The sequence below is a fragment of the Zonotrichia albicollis genome, chromosome 15 (genome assembly GCF_047830755.1).
Source record: "Zonotrichia albicollis isolate bZonAlb1 chromosome 15, bZonAlb1.hap1, whole genome shotgun sequence".
Classification (NCBI taxonomy): Eukaryota; Metazoa; Chordata; class Aves; order Passeriformes; family Passerellidae; genus Zonotrichia; species Zonotrichia albicollis.
This window is the reverse complement of record NC_133833.1, coordinates 16,037,905-16,053,882: the sequence shown is the minus strand read 5'-3', so window position 1 is coordinate 16,053,882 and position 15,978 is coordinate 16,037,905. Positions and strand designations below refer to the sequence as shown.

General features: G+C 56.7%; 1 protein-coding gene across 1 annotated transcript; it reads right to left on the bottom strand.

The window, feature by feature from the left end:
- Window positions 1-18: 18 nt before the first annotated feature.
- LOC141730976 (protocadherin gamma-B5-like) lies at window positions 19-3,941 on the bottom strand. The gene is made up of 2 exons (XM_074552474.1): window positions 3,902-3,941; window positions 19-2,819 (listed from the first exon to the last, which is right to left on the bottom strand). The coding sequence occupies exons 1-2, from the start codon at window positions 3,939-3,941 to the stop codon at window positions 19-21; spliced, it is 2,841 nt and encodes a 946-aa protein (XP_074408575.1).
- Between the last annotated feature and the right edge of the window lie 12,037 nt (window positions 3,942-15,978).

Here is a 15,978-nt window from a genome sequence, read left to right as displayed (position 1 = left end):
AAATATGATAAGAAAGCCTCAATAACAGAAGGAGGGCAGAGCATTACAGACCTGCGGTGCATCGGCACTGGCGGGCTGCTCTCCAGTCAGGTCGCTGCTGTCCAGGCTCGGCTTGTCGCAGGACTCGCCGCCCAGAAGCTCCTCCGCCGACAGGACGGGCACCGGCGGCGGCGGCGGCCAAGCGGCCTCGGGCACGGCGCGGACGGGCGGCGGCACGCACAGGTTGTAGGAGTAGGGCAAGGTGCCCTCGCAGAAGTCGGCCGGGAAGGCGGCGCCGGCCAGCGAGAAGCGCTGCGCGCCCAGGCAGCGCAGCACGGCGGGCGGCCCGGCCCGGCGCAGCCGCGCCAGCACGGCCAGCGCCACGCTCAGCACCAAGAGCGCCGACAGCAGCGCCAGCGCCAGCACCAGGTAGAACTGCAGCTCGGCCGCCGCCGCCTCGGCGGCCGCCGGCCGCTCGCTCAGCTCCGGCAGCGCCTCCTGCAAGCTCTCGGCCAGCACCACGTGCAGCGTGGCCGTGGCCGACAGCGCCGGCTGCCCGTGGTCCTTGACCACGGCCACCAGCCGCTGCTTGGCCGCGTCCCGCTCGCCCACGGCGCGCGCCGTGCGCACCTCGCCGCTGTGCAGCCCCACGCGGAACAGCGCCGGCTCCGACGCCTGCACCAGCTCGTACGACAGCCACGCGTTGCGCCCCGCGTCCGCGTCCACCGCCACCACCTTGGCCACCAGGTAGCCGGCCTCGGCCGAGCGCGGAACCACCTCGAAAGGCGGCGCCGCCGCCGCCCCTCCCGCAGCCTCTCCCGCCGCCGCCGCCGCCGCCGCGGGCCAGAGCACCCTGGGCGCGTTGTCGTTGCGGTCCAGCACGAAGACGCGCACCGTGGCCGTGGAGCTGCGCGCCGGCGAGCCGCCGTCCTGCGCCCGCACGACCACCGTGAACTCGCGGCACTGCTCGTAGTCCAAGGAGCGCTGCGCGTACAGCGCGCCGCTCCGCGCCTCCACCGACACCAGCGGCGCCGCGCCCGCCGCGCCCGCGCTGCCGCCCGCCAGCCAGTAGCTCACGCGCCCGTTGGCGCCCGCGTCCGCGTCCCGCGCCTGCACGCGCAGCACCAGCGCGCCCGCCGCGTTGTTCTCCGCCACGTACGCGCTGTACGCCGCCTCCTCGAACACCGGCGCGTTGTCGTTCACGTCCGACACCTCCAGCACCAGCTCCCGGCTGCTCCACAGCGCCGGCCTGCCCCGGTCCCGGGCCACCACCGTCACGCGATGCTCCGACGCCTGCTCGCGGTCCAGCGCGCCCGATGTCACCACCTTGTACGAGCCGCCCGACGACGCCACGATCGACAGCGGCGCCTCTCCCGACAGCTCGCACGACACCTGACCGTTCTCGCCGGAGTCTCTGTCCCGCACTTTCAGCAGGGCAACCACAGTGCTCTCTGGAGCATCCTCGGGCACGGGGCTCGAGAGCGACAGAATGGTGATCTCGGGCGCATTGTCGTTCACATCGTGCACCTCCACCTCCACCATGGACTGTGCCACCAAACCCCCTCCGTCCTTCGCCTCCACAGCGAGGCTGAACGCGTGCATGTCCTCAAAGTCCAAAGCCTCCTTCAGTATGATAGACCCGCTCTCTGCATCCACCATAAACTTCTGAAGTGCCTTGATCGGCATTTTCCCAAAGCTGTAGGTGATGTGGGCGTTGGTTCCAGTGTCAGCATCCGAGGCTGACAGGTTCAGTACTGCTGAACCTGGTGCCGTGTCCTCTCGTAGGCTCACGCGGTACCGGTCCTGCGAAAACACGGGTGGGTTATCATTAGCGTCCGTCACGTTGACCCAAATCTGGACAGTCCCGGACCTCACGGGATCCCCGGCATCAACCGCCGTCAGCACCAGCTCAAAGGAGCTCTGCTGCTCCCGGTCCAAGGCTCTCTCCAATACTAACTCCGGTTTGCTTCCTTTCGGACTGTCCTTCATGGCGAGAGAGAAGAACGGGTTGCTGGTCAGCTGGTAACTCAGCAGCGAATTACTGCCCACGTCTGCATCATGGGCCATCTCCAGCGGAAAACGAGCACCGGGAACCGTCCATTCACCAATCTCGAGATCCAGAGCAGCCTTGCTAAACATCGGGGAATTGTCATTTACGTCCTCGATGGACACCTCGACATGAAAAATGTTCAGCGGGTTGTGCACCAGCGCCTCGAAGCTGACGGAGCAGGTCGCCGACTCTCCGCACATCTCCTCTCGGTCCAGCCTCTCGTTCACGTACAGGTTCCCGTTCTCTTCATTCACCGTGAAGTATTGCTTCTCCTCGCTCAGCCGCAGCTTGCGCGCCGGCAGCTCGTCCGCGCTGAGCCCCAGGTCCCGCGCCAGCGGCCCCACCAGCGAGCCTCTGCCCAGCTCCTCGGCGATGGCGTAGCGGACCCGCTCGGCCGCCGCCCGGCACCACACGCACAGCAGCAGCAGCAGCAGCAGCGCGGCCAGCAGCGCTCGCCCGCCGCCCGGCCCAAGCCTCTGCCGCCGCCTCAGCGCCATTCTCTGCCCGCTGCGCTCGCCGCGCTCCTGCCTCCTGCCGCTGCCCTGCCGCCCTTCCAGCCGCTCTCGCCGCCCACAACAGACACCGCTGAAAGCCACCCACACCGCTCGGGCCGCCTCTCGCCGCCGCCGCTGCTGCTGTCGCTGCCGCTGCCGCTGCGGCCGGCGCCGGGCGAGCGAGCAGCCTGCGGGGGCAGGACGCTGCGGCGGCGGCGGCTCCAGCGGCGCTCGCCGGCGGCCAACAGCGACACCCGGAGGCGCCGCCGCGACACTGCAGCCGCCGCACGCCCGCGCTCAAGGGGGCCCGGCTTTGGACGGGGCTCAGCGGCTGCACCGGCCCGGGGGCTCTCCCCAATTAAAAACACCGAGAGCGGGAGCTCCGGCTTAATTCCACTGCAAGACGTTACTGTCTGAGATGTGTTGGCCGGTGCTTTTAGGGCATTGTTTTAGGTCTCATTCCACAGTCACAAGGAAATATTCATTGCAGTGCAGTATAGAATAGAATTCAGGGGCCGTTAATAAAATTATGGGCCATTAACACCAGCAATAACCGATAACATAGGGAAGATTTCAACAGCTTTTCCACATTATCCTCAATTGTCCTCTCATTATCTGGGAAATATTAGTTGGAGATACAGATCCGCCTAACGCAATATAAGCATCCCCTATGCGAGGATAGCAGAATAACATTTACTCTTTTCTTTCTGACAAGGCAATGACCCAGTTCTTCTCCAGCCTCACACACAGAGCTCCCCTCTCTGCTTTTTCTTCCATGCCAGGCCCACTGTAAGGTTTTGCTTGTGGCCATCTCCTCACTGCTCAAGTCCATCATGAGATGATAATGCACTGCAGCCACACCCAGAAGGGAGGTGCAATTGTCTGCTCACCACCATTATGATAAGGAACTGAAGGATTCTAGAGCACAGAAATTACAAACAATCTTACTAAAAGATCAGCAGTCGTGAAACTGAGAATGGCTCATCAAACCATTGGCTTAGGGGGAATCTTCTCCCCATCTTTATCACATGCTCAGTTTCATAGAGAAGAAAACACTCCTGAAATCATATTTTCATCTACTTCTCCAGACAGGAACAGAAAACAAAGTCACTGTCATATCTCCTGCCTTCCAGTCCCACTGCAACAAGAGCAAGGGACATTAGCCATCATCTGTTACTAAACAAAGATGGATTGTTGTTAATTGTAAGTATATCCAAATACTGAGTAAATCAAGGGAAAACAAAACAAGGCAAAAAGTCCGCACAAAACAGAAAAGCACGAATCAAATAAAGCAAGGAAGCATTATAAGAAAACACGGAGTCAGACATGCCTAGTGTGAAGTCTTCCAGATCATTACTGCAGGCCTTAATACTCATACCTGAGAGCACGTAGGAGTGACTGAGAAGCTGCGGGTGCATGGCCCTGAGGACTTAGATGGGACAATAATAGAGCGGGTTCATTTGAAGAAAGAGTCCTCTCCTCAGGAACTCTTTCTACTGTATGGCCTGATCACCTTGCTCAGTTATGAAACCATCATTTCAAACAGCTTCTAATCAGCCTCTTTCTCAAGGTAAGTCTTCTGACATGTTACAACAGATTCCCTTATCTCTTCTGCCTCATAGTCTCCACACCATTCAGTCTTAAGTGACTGAAATAAGGATGCGATGAAAAACATCAGTTACTGTTTCATATTTAAAAGTACTGATCAGAAACGTGAAAATGAGCTGCAACTTTCCTGGAAACAAAGACCTGAATGAAAGGGTAATTACAATTGTGAAGAAACTATATAAACCCGTATTGAACAGAGATACCGATGGATAATGGAGGTTTCACACAGGATTAATTACTGCTTCCAGCCAAGAATTATGGTTGACCATGAACAGTTACTGTGCAAAATGTTACTGTTGGGGGACTGTCATTGTCTGATCCTGACACCAGGATCAGAACAGCAACGGCACTGCCTTTGACACCAAGTATGAAATCAAACCATTTCTCTGCCAAACCCACACTGAGCCCCCCATTTGCCTGGCACAGAACTGAGCTCTCACCCTCCTCACTCTGCATTCACAGCCTTTACTTTCACCATAAACACAAACCACAATTTTGGTTCCAAGAGAAAACAACACCTTGGGGAAACATCCATTCATGAAGTTGTATTTGTTGAATGAAATACTCAAGGTCAGGCTGGCTGGGGCTCTGAGCCACCTGCCCTGGTGGAAGATGTCCCTGCCCATGGCAGAGCAGCTGGAACAAGAGGATCCTTAAGGTCCTCTGTAACACAAACCATTTTATGATTCTGTGTTTCTGGGATTCTATGACTACAAGTATAGCTACAAGGGATGGATGAGAGGTACTCTCCCTACTGGATAATTATGTGTTTTGGAGTTTGAAAGATTTCCAGACACATTCAGCTTTACTTTTTGACAAAAAAACAAGGAAACAAACAAACAAACCTAACCCTACCTAACCCAACCCAAACCTACCCAAGCTAACTCAACCCAACGCGAACAAATTATCCAAAGAAACAGAAATGAATTCAGATAAGAATGGGAAAACACCAGAAGAGTATCAATCGTGGCCTGACATTGCAGATTGGGTCACCTGCAGTATATACACAACTCAGGAAACTGGACTGGAACCAATATGCAGGGGCCTCACACAGGAGTCACTCCACAGGCCCCAGGCTGTCATTTCCTTGGACAGGAAGAGAAACAAAAACCCTGGAACCACAGCTGGGGGCATTATCCAAATACCAAGACAAACAGAACTGAAAATAATTCATTCATTCATTTTCAACAGTATCACAGTGAACTCCACCACCAGCCCTGTCTCTGCATACACAGACTTCTTCTCTCTGGCCAAACATAATATTGCAGCATATTTTGTGTACAGACATGATTAGAAGAAAACTTGTGTGCACAGTTTCTCAGAGCCCAAGCATCACAATTAAGGTTATTCTGTTCCTCCCAATTATTTGAACAAGTGGAAAATGTCATATATGCCATAAATTGTTACCAGCTCTGTCAAAGACCCACACATCCAAGAATCACCTCAAAGGCAACATCACCATTCTTCAGCACATGGACTCCTCAAAGCATGTGGGACTACCGCTCTTGATACAAAGGAATATGGAACCCAAACTGGCCATTTCAGTCCAAACCACACAATCGAAAATCATACGACTCCTCCTGACTCATTTTCAGAAGGCCAGCAATGGACCTGGGGATCCACAAAACACATGCCATGTCTCCACCAGCACCTGTTCACAAACCACACAACCAACACGCTCTTCTAACCCTTCACAGCTCCCATGGTGTGCACAGATCTTCAGAATGTACAGAGACTCCAGCAAGAGGAAAGTTGCTCAGACAGTATCTCCTGACTCCTGGTAATATTTGACATCTCAGCCTAGCCATGCAACAAGAAGAATCATTCATTACTGAGACATTTTCAAGAAACATATCTATGGAACTCCCTCTTTTCAACAATAAACATTGAAGATGAAAGAATCATCTTCAGATGATCAGAAGAATGAGATAGAAAGTTAACACCTGAAGAACTGAAGAGCTCACAACTCTCTTCTGGGTTATATAATTCACAGTAGATGACTGATGATGCCGTTTATAGGCAGTGAATACACAGCTTGCAATTCCCATACCGCATAATTACAAAATTAAGCTTTGCAGTGACACCATTATCATGACCAACAAATACTTATTAAGAACCTGCCAGGGTTCTCCATGCAGCTGGAATACAGATCTTCTAAACAATTACTTGGGAAAGAAGGACCTCACATTGCTTCATCCTATACACGGGAAGTGGACAGAGAATGGAGGAAAACATTCCCCTGAGTCTTTCAGCAGACATTCACACACAGCTCACAGCACTCACATTTCCAGCCCTTCACACCATCCATGCTGTCCTTTCGCCCATCTGTCATAAAGACATGAGAGAGTGGAGGCCCAGTTCCTCAGTGTTGGGGAGGATGAAACAAGAAAGCTTTTTAAATATGACTGCTTGGCAAAAGATTTTGAGAATATAGAAACTATAAGAGAGATTGAAATGAAAGTAACTTTTGAGATACTTTAGTTGTGACTAGTTGAATGTAATCTCTCTTGGAGGAAACAATTCCCTCCGCAAGCAGGCCTTGCAGCTTCGCAGGTGGGGCCTAAAGAATAAGATTTAAGGTTTAACACGTAAAAGTAGTATGGTAATGTAGTGACTCTTATAAGTTGTGTAGAAATGTTATAAGATATGTATGTTGTAGTAGATTGGTTAATGAGAATTTGCATATTCAGCACTGAAGATGATTTATTGTATTGTAACGAGAACTTCGCTCTTGTTTTGCGCTTTCTTATCTCTCTTCTCTCTAATATCTTTGCTCACTCTTGCGCTCTTCTTTGTGCCCTTTTCTTTCTTTGCCTCTTTGTCTTCTCTCTTCACTTCTTCACCTCTTCTTTTCTACATGATCTCCGCTCTTAAACTTTTGTGGCTGATTCTCTTACGCTTTAAGCTTCTCTTCTCTCGGCCTTGCTCCGAGCTGCAGCGAGCAGCTCACAACAAAGCCCTTCACCCACGCCCTTTGTAAAAAACTACAAGTTATACGACTTGGCTTCAAAGAGATCTCGTCTCTGTCTGTCCCTACCATGTCACCCCCGTAACTCCTACACCCCAGACCATTTCTCTCCCCAGCACCAATTGCGCACAGCCATCAGTTCATCTCTGTGCTATGGAAGCTACATTTGCTGGTCACTGGAGTTCTGTGGACAGACTTCAGAGGTCTCAAAGGAAAAGCCGACCAATCTTCCAAGACATGCTGACTCAATGAATATCTGCTCACAGGGAATTGTGCCCACCTTGTATCTCTCACTGCACCTTGATTCTCTCCCTTCCCATCCAGGCAATTCTTTTGCCATATTAAATATTTTCTACCCAAGGCTCATCCAGCTCCATCTGACATAGCTCTACCTTAAAAAACAAGACAAAACCAAAGCAGTTCTGCCATTTCGTCCTCCACATGCAGCCACCCACAGCCTTTTCAAAGAATCACAACTTCAAGAGGATTCTTCACCCCTACAACAGACAGACAGACATCATCAAGGATCACTTGTTGCCTGGTCCAATCCTGTCTTGGCGACATAAACTAAAGCACCGATGACACAAACAATTTTCCTGCCACCTTCACTATGTATCATAGCGATAAAGGCTGAGTACAACGTGCACAGAGGTTCCACACAAAGCCATCGGCATTTTGTTCAAGACACATTCTATCTCTTAAAACACACTTGCTATTGGGAAGACACATAAATAATCTAAAAAGTGTAAATTCCTAATACCATGATCCATCCCTTAAGAAGAGCTAACGCTACCAGGAACACAGATTCTACACAGCACAGCTGATATAGTGGAAACAGTACCGGGAACAGGACCAAATGCCCAAATTCCGACCTCACCAACAACGTGCCAGCAGCAGCCTTCTCCCTCCTTCCTTCGTCATATACTGGAAGGCTGACGACACACTCCATGCTCATGTAACGACAGCAATGGGGAACAAAACCTCAGAACTACACCAATGGAAACCTTACCATGCTTTTAGACAAAGTCTCCCATGAAGCACCATGAAACACAGAACACACGACGTGGAAAGGTCAGGGCAGCATCACAAGAAAGTGTCTCAGAGAAAATTTGCACAGAGCAACTCACCGAGGAAGGGGCGGGATCCGAGGGGAGGGCACCGGCCGGGTCCTCGTGGCCGAGCAGCGGCGCGGGCTCGTCGGGCGGCGGGCGGGCCGGGAGGGTGTCGCAGCAGCTGGCGGCCGAGAAGCGCAGGTGGCTCTTGCGCGAGTCGGCCGTGAGCGACACGTCGTGCGAGTAGGACTGCAGGAAGGCGCGCACGCCGTCGATGCCCACGAAGTGCGAGACGGGCACGCCGCGCAAGGCGCCGCTGTCCGGCGGCAGCAGCTGCTGGCGGTGGCAGCGGCGCAGGCGCAGCGCCAGCAGCAGCAGCAGGAAGGCCACGAAGAGGCACGAGACGGCGGCCACGGCCAGCACGAGCCAGCGCGTCAGGCTGGCGGCCGGCTCGCCCGGCGCCGCCGCCTCGTGCGCCGCGCTGCCCAGCTCGGCCAGCAGCTCGGCCACGCTCTCGGCCAGCACCACGCTCAGCGTGGCCGTGGCCGACAGCGCCGGCCGCCCGTGGTCCCGCACCAGCACCACCAGGCTGTGGCGCGCCGCGTCGCGGGCCAGCGGCGAGCGCGCCGTGCGCACCTCGCCGCTGTGCAGCCCCACGCGGAACAGCCCCGGCTCCGTGGCCTTGGCCAGCTCGTACGACAGCCACGCGTTCTGCCCCGCGTCCGCGTCCACCGCCACCACCTTGGCCACCAGCGCGCCGGCCTCCGACCGCCGCGGCGCCAGCTCCACGCCCGACCACGCCGCCGCCGCAGCGGCCGCCGGCGGGTACAGCACCTGCGGCGCGTTGTCGTTCTCGTCCACGATCTGCAGCCGCACCGACACGTTGCTGCTCAGCGCCGGCGCGCCGCCGTCCTCCGCCCGCACGCACAGCTGCAGCTCGCGCAGCTGCTCGTAGTCCAAGGAGCGCAGCGCGTACAGCGCGCCCGTCTCCGCCTGCACCGACACGTACGACGACAGCGGCGCGCCCCGCACCCGCCCCTCCGCCAGCCGGTAGCGCACGCGCGCGTTCTGCCCCCAGTCCGCGTCCGTGGCGCGCACCGTCAGCACCAGCGCGCCCGCCGCGTTGTTCTCCGCCAGCCGCGCGCTGTAGCGCTCCTCCGCGAACACCGGCGCGTTGTCGTTCACGTCCAGCACCCGCAGCGCCAGCACCGCGCTGCTCTGCAGCGACGGCGACCCGCCGTCGGCCGCCCGCACCGTCACGTTGTACTCCGACACCTGCTCCCGGTCCAGCTCTCTCGCTGTCACTACGCTGTAATAATTGCCCTTCGAGCTCTGCAGACGGAATGGGACGCCCCTTTCAATCGAGCAGCGCACCTCGCCGTTGGCCCCGGAGTCCCGGTCCTCCACGTGTAGCAGAGCTACCACAGTCCCCGGAGGAGAGTCCTCAGAGATCGCTTTCAGCTGAGAAGTTACTGTCAGTTCGGGCGCGTTGTCATTGACATCTGTCACAGTGATCCCGACTTTGGCAGTGTCGAAAAGGCCACCGCCATCCCGGGACTGGATCTCCAGCTCATAGGCATCCCCATCCTCGAAGTTTAGGCTCTGCAGAAGCGTGATCTCTCCAGAATCAGAATTCAGATCGAAAATACCCAATGCCATGTCAGTCTGTTTCTTCAAGGAGTATTTCACCTGTCCATACAAGCCTTCGTCGGCGTCCGTAGCTGTGACAGTGACGAGGACAGAGCCCACAGGCACGTCCTCGGGCACACGCACCGTGTACTCCGCCTGGCTGAACACGGGCGCGTTGTCGTTCGCGTCCACCACAGTCACACGGATCCGAGCCGTGCCCGTCCGTGCCGGATCGCCGCCGTCCATCGCCCTCAGCACCAGCTCGTGAAACGCCGCCTCCTCCCGGTCCAGCGCCTTCGCCAGCACCAGCTCGGGACGCTGATCGCCGCCGGGGCCCGCCTGCACGGCCAGCGAGAAGTGCTCGTCACCGCTCAGCTCGTAGCTCTGCAGCGAATTACGGCCTGAGTCGGGATCACGAGCGTCTGGCAAGGGAAACCGCGACCCCGGGGCTGCCGCCTCGCTTATTTTCTCTTCCAGTTCATTATCTTTAAAGGTGGGGGAGTTATCATTAATGTCCGTGATTTCCACTTCGATTTCATAAATATCCATTTCCCCTTCTACTATCAGCTCACAGCGCAGCACGCATTTCTCTACCAGCCGGCACAGCTGCTCTTTGTCGATCCTCTCTGCCGTCACTAAATGTCCCGTCTTCCCGTGCAGGGCAAAATACTGCGTCCTGCCTCTGTCTATGATGTGGGCGCTGCGATCTCGGATCTCCGGCAGCTGCAGCCCCAGGTCCTTGGCCACGTCGCCCACGAACGAGCCCTTGGGCATCTCCTCGGGCACCGAGTAGCGCAGCTGCCCCCACGCCGCCTCCCACGCAGCCAGCAGCACGGCGCAGAGCAGAGCTAGCTGCCGCCGGCCCCAGCGCCTCCCCGCCGCGCACATCTCGGCCGCGGAACGCCGGCACGATACTACTGCCCAAAGTACCGATCGCCGACCCAGTTCTCGACTGCTTCTGCCGCTGCCGCTTCCACTCCGGCTCGCCACTTCCACCAGTCCCCCGACTTGCTGCTGTACAGACCCGCACCGCGGTGACGATTGTAAAACGCTCACCCAGCCACCAAACCAGCCTGAGTGCGAGCCGGGCAGCAGCGGGCGGGGCTGCAGCGCTCCGAGCTTCCTCTCGCTCCTCTCGGTCAACAGCGGCGCCCGCAGCCTCCTCCCGGCACTGCAGGCACCGAGCGCTGCCCAGCCTTGCGTCCCTATCAGCCGAGCGCGACCGAACTGTCGGTTCCGAGACACCTCGTCCGTTCCAGCACGGACTTCATTGCTCGGCTTTTCTCTAGCCTCTCTCTAGTTTGATCCTGCAGCTTATCACTACTCAATCGAAATTGCACATCTTTTGGAGTAAGGCTATTTCTACCGCACCTGAAAAGGTTTTTATGACTGTGAAACTATATAGATATAAAGCTGTGAAACTATATAGATGTAAAGCTATCTTAGCATGACGTGCCTATCCTAACGATCCTTATCAGTGGCGCAGAAGCACAATTTCCTCCCTCCAGCTGAGCAGCTACCTCGTAGTAACTGCGGACGAAGTTTTTTCTCATGCTATCTACTGGCAACTGCAGCACCCCACTGTAACTCCAGCAGGCTCATTAGTTTACCAAATTGCCAGTAAAAATACTACAAGCCATTGATGAAGTTTCCCCTTCAACAACATTTTCCTCCCTTCTGGGATTTTCGTTACTTTTATTCTGCACATAGCAGGATCCTCAGAATCATTCTGCCTTTTTCCATCTTTTCCATAGACCATTACAGAATTTTTCATATGCTCTTATTAAATATAGGCTATGCTTTCCCTCTGAGGTTTAGTAATCGTTTCGAGAGTAACCAAGCAGCACAAGCACTCTACTCTCTAGTCCTTTACAAAACTAAAACAACTACCATTAAACTCAACATTACAAGCAACCAGATGTCGCATTTCACAAGAATCTGCCCTTGTAATTTATGACGCAAAATAATTAAAAAAGAGACGACTTATAGGAAAAAAAAGCTTACCACATGAAACTGAAGATGTGGTAAACCAAAAGACTACATCCACATCAATTTATACAAAAGGATTTTAAAACCCCATTGAATTCACCAACAGTCAGACACCTGATGAAGCGAGAAGTGCCGGTTGAAAAGATACCTTGCCAAAGAAGGACCAAATAGGATCAGTGCACATGATTAGGAAAACAAATATCAGTACTGCCGGAAAAGAGAAAAGAAAACCAATACCAAATAAGAAGCCCGAAAGTAAGGAAAGAGTGTACGCTTGCATACCTCAGCTGCCTCAGGGTCAGCGGGCCGCTCTCCCTCAACGGCGCTGCTGTTCGAGTTCGGCTTCCCGCAGGTATCGCCGCCCAGGAGCTCCTCCGCCGACAGGACGGGCACCGGCGGCGGCGGCGGCCAAGCGGCCTCGGGCACGGCGCGGGCGGGCGGCGGCACGCACAGGTTGTAGGAGTAGGGCAAGGTGCCCTCGCAGAAGTCGGCCGGGAAGGCGGCGCCGGCCAGCGAGAAGCGCTGCGCGCCCAGGCAGCGCAGCACGGCGGGCGGCCCGGCCCGGCGCAGCCGCGCCAGCACGGCCAGCGCCACGCTCAGCACCAAGAGCGCCGACAGCAGCGCCAGCGCCAGCACCAGGTAGAACTGCAGCTCGGCCGCCGCCGCCGCCGCCTCGGCGGCCGCCGGCCGCTCGCTCAGCTCCGGCAGCGCCTCCTGCAAGCTCTCGGCCAGCACCACGTGCAGCGTGGCCGTGGCCGACAGCGCCGGCTGCCCGTGGTCCTTGACCACGGCCACCAGCCGCTGCTTGGCCGCGTCCCGCTCGCCCACGGCGCGCGCCGTGCGCACCTCGCCGCTGTGCAGCCCCACGCGGAACAGCGCCGGCTCCGACGCCTGCACCAGCTCGTACGACAGCCACGCGTTGCGCCCCGCGTCCGCGTCCACCGCCACCACCTTGGCCACCAGGTAGCCGGCCTCGGCCGAGCGCGGAACCACCTCGAAAGGCGGCGCCGCCGCCGCCCCTCCCGCAGCCTCTCCCGCCGCCGCCGCCGCCGCCGCGGGCCAGAGCACCCTGGGCGCGTTGTCGTTGCGGTCCAGCACGAAGACGCGCACCGTGGCCGTGGAGCTGCGCGCCGGCGAGCCGCCGTCCTGCGCCCGCACGGCCACCGTGAACTCGCGGCACTGCTCGTAGTCCAAGGAGCGCTGCGCGTACAGCGCGCCGCTCCGCGCCTCCACCGACACCAGTGGCGCCGCGCCCGCCGCGCCCGCGCTGCCGCCCGCCAGCCAGTAGCTCACGCGCCCGTTGGCGCCCGCGTCCGCGTCCCGCGCCTGCACGCGCAGCACCAGCGCGCCCGCCGCGTTGTTCTCCGCCACGTACGCGCTGTACGCCGCCTCCTCGAACACCGGCGCGTTGTCGTTCACGTCCGACACCTCCAGCACCAGCTCCCGGCTGCTCCACAGCGCCGGCCTGCCCCGGTCCCGGGCCACCACCGTCACGCGATGCTCCGACGCCTGCTCGCGGTCCAGCGCGCCCGATGTCACCACCTTGTACGAGCCGCCCGACGACGCCACGATCGACAGCGGCGCCTCTCCCGACAGCTCGCACGACACCTGACCGTTCTCGCCGGAGTCTCTGTCCCGCACTTTCAGCAGGGCCACCACCGTGCCAGTCGGGGCATCCTCTCGCACGGGGCTCGACACTGAGAGTAACGTGATCTCCGGCGCATTGTCATTCACGTCCAGCACTTCCACCTCCACCTTGGTATGTGCCACCAAACCCCCTCCATCCTTCGCCTCCACAGCCAAGCTAAACACACGTGTGTCCTCAAAGTCCAAAGCCTCCTGCAGTGTGATAGACCCGCTCTCTGCATCCACCACAAACTTCTGCAGTACCTTGTTCGGCGTTTTCCCAAAGCTGTAGGTGATGCGGGCGTTGGTGCCGGCGTCGGCGTCTGAGGCTGACAGGTTCAGTACTGCTGAACCTGGTGCCGTGTCCTCTCGTAGGCTCACGCGGTACCGGTCCTGCACAAACACGGGTGCATTGTCATTGGCGTCCGTCACGTTGACCCGAATCTGGACAGTCCCGGACCTCACGGGATCCCCGGCATCAACCGCCGTCAGCACCAGCTCAAACGAGCTCTCCTTCTCTCGGTCCAATGCCTTCTCCAGAACTAATTCCAGCTTGCTTCCGTCCTGGCTGTCCTTCATGGCCAGGGAGAACGACGGGCTACTGGTGAGCTGGTAAGACAGCAGCGAATTGCTACCCACGTCTGCATCGTGGGCCGTCTCCAGCGGAAAACGAGCACCGGGAAGGGTCCATTCACCAATCTCGAGGTCCAGAACAGCATTGCTGAAGACCGGGGAATTGTCATTCACGTCCTCAATGGACACCTCGACGTGGAAAATGTTAAGCGGGTTCTGCACCAGCGCCTCGAAGCTGACAGAGCAGGTCGCCGACTCGCCGCACATCTCCTCCCGGTCCAGCCTCTCGTTCACGTACAGGTTCCCGTTCTCCTCATTCACCGTGAAGTATTGCTTCTCCTCGCTCAGCCGCAGCTTGCGCGCCGGCAGCTCGTCCGCGCTGAGCCCCAGGTCCCGCGCCAGCGGCCCCACCAGCGAGCCTCTGCCCAGCTCCTCGGGGATGGCGTAGCGGACCCGCTCGGCCGCCGCCCGGCACCACACGCACAGCAGCAGCAGCAGCAGCAGCGCGGCCAGCAGCGCTCGCCCGCCGCCCGGCCCAAGCCTCTGCCGCCGCCTCAGCGCCATTCTCTGCCCGCTGCGCTCGCCGCGCTCCTGCCTCCTGCCACTGGCCTGCCTCCCTTCCAGCCGCTCTCGCCGCCCACAACAGACACCGCTGAAAGCCACCCACACCGCTCGGGCCGCCTCTCGCCGCCGCCGCCGCTGCTGTCGCTGCCGCTGCGGCCGGCGCCGGGCGAGCGAGCAGCCTGCGGGGGCAGGACGCTGCGGCGGCGGCGGCTCCAGCGGCCAACAGCGACACCCGGAGGCGCCGCCGCGACACTGCAGCCGCCGCACGGCCGCGCTCAAGGGGGCCCGGCTTTGGGCGAGACATCGTCGCTTAACGAGATTTTAAGGACCTTTAAACTTAGTTACGCTGTTCAGTGCTTTTATGTCATCTTTTTGCGTCGCAATAGATACAGAGAAGAAAATCTTTTTGGTAATGCAATAAATAAAGGAACTCCCTTTGTCTTTATATCATCAAGGCACAGCTAAGGAAAGAGGAAATTGTATACATGTCTGTAGCAAAGGATATCTATAAGTACCTTGTCATGTATCTTCAATTTTACTTTCCCGTCTTGGGTCGATGTAAGTTGGGGGATAGTTTAGTCTAAAGTAATGCTTTTATCTTTATGCTAAGCATACCATTGCTCTTTTGTTACTGATTTAGGGAACTTGCTTCTTTTGCATCTCCCTATTCAGGTATCTGATGACCAAAATTCAAAGCCACTATGAATCATTTGCAGATCCAAATAATACTCTGGGTTGAATGCACCCTTTAAAATAATTTATTCCACTCATGCATCACGGGCAGTGGCATCCTTCACTACACCAGGTTACTGAAAAGCCCATCCAACCTGTCCTTGAAGCCTTCCAATGGTGGCACATTCATAATATTTGTGGGCAACTCATTCCAGTACCTCAGCATCCTCATAGTAAGAAAATTTCTCTAATCTACACCTAAAAACATCTTTCAATCTTTCTTGTAAGTATTCTTTATAAATTGAAAAGACAAACTAAATTCTACTCAAAGCTTCATTTTCCCAGGCTAAGGGACCTGAGTTTTCTCAGAGCTTCTTCATGGCAGAGATGCTACATTTCTTTGACAATCTATGCAGTCAAAGACATGTAGAGGGAGATGACCACCTTCCTCTTCTTGCTGGTCATCCTACTTGTTATGCAAAGCCAGATGTAAGCTGGGCAGCAAGTGGAAATCACCAGCTCATGTCCCATTCAGCACCCAGCAGTAACCCAAAGCATTTCTCTGCAGGGCTGCTCTCCATCCCCTGCTCTCTGTTTAAACAAGGAATTGCCCTGACTCACCTGCAGGACCTTGCACTTGGCCTTCTTGAGCTTCGTGAAGTTTGCACAGGTCTGCTCCTCCAGCTCATCCACAAACATCATCCCTGACCTGTCACTAATGAACTCAGCTCGGTGTCATCTGCGAATTCACTGAGGGTGTGCCTGATCCCATTG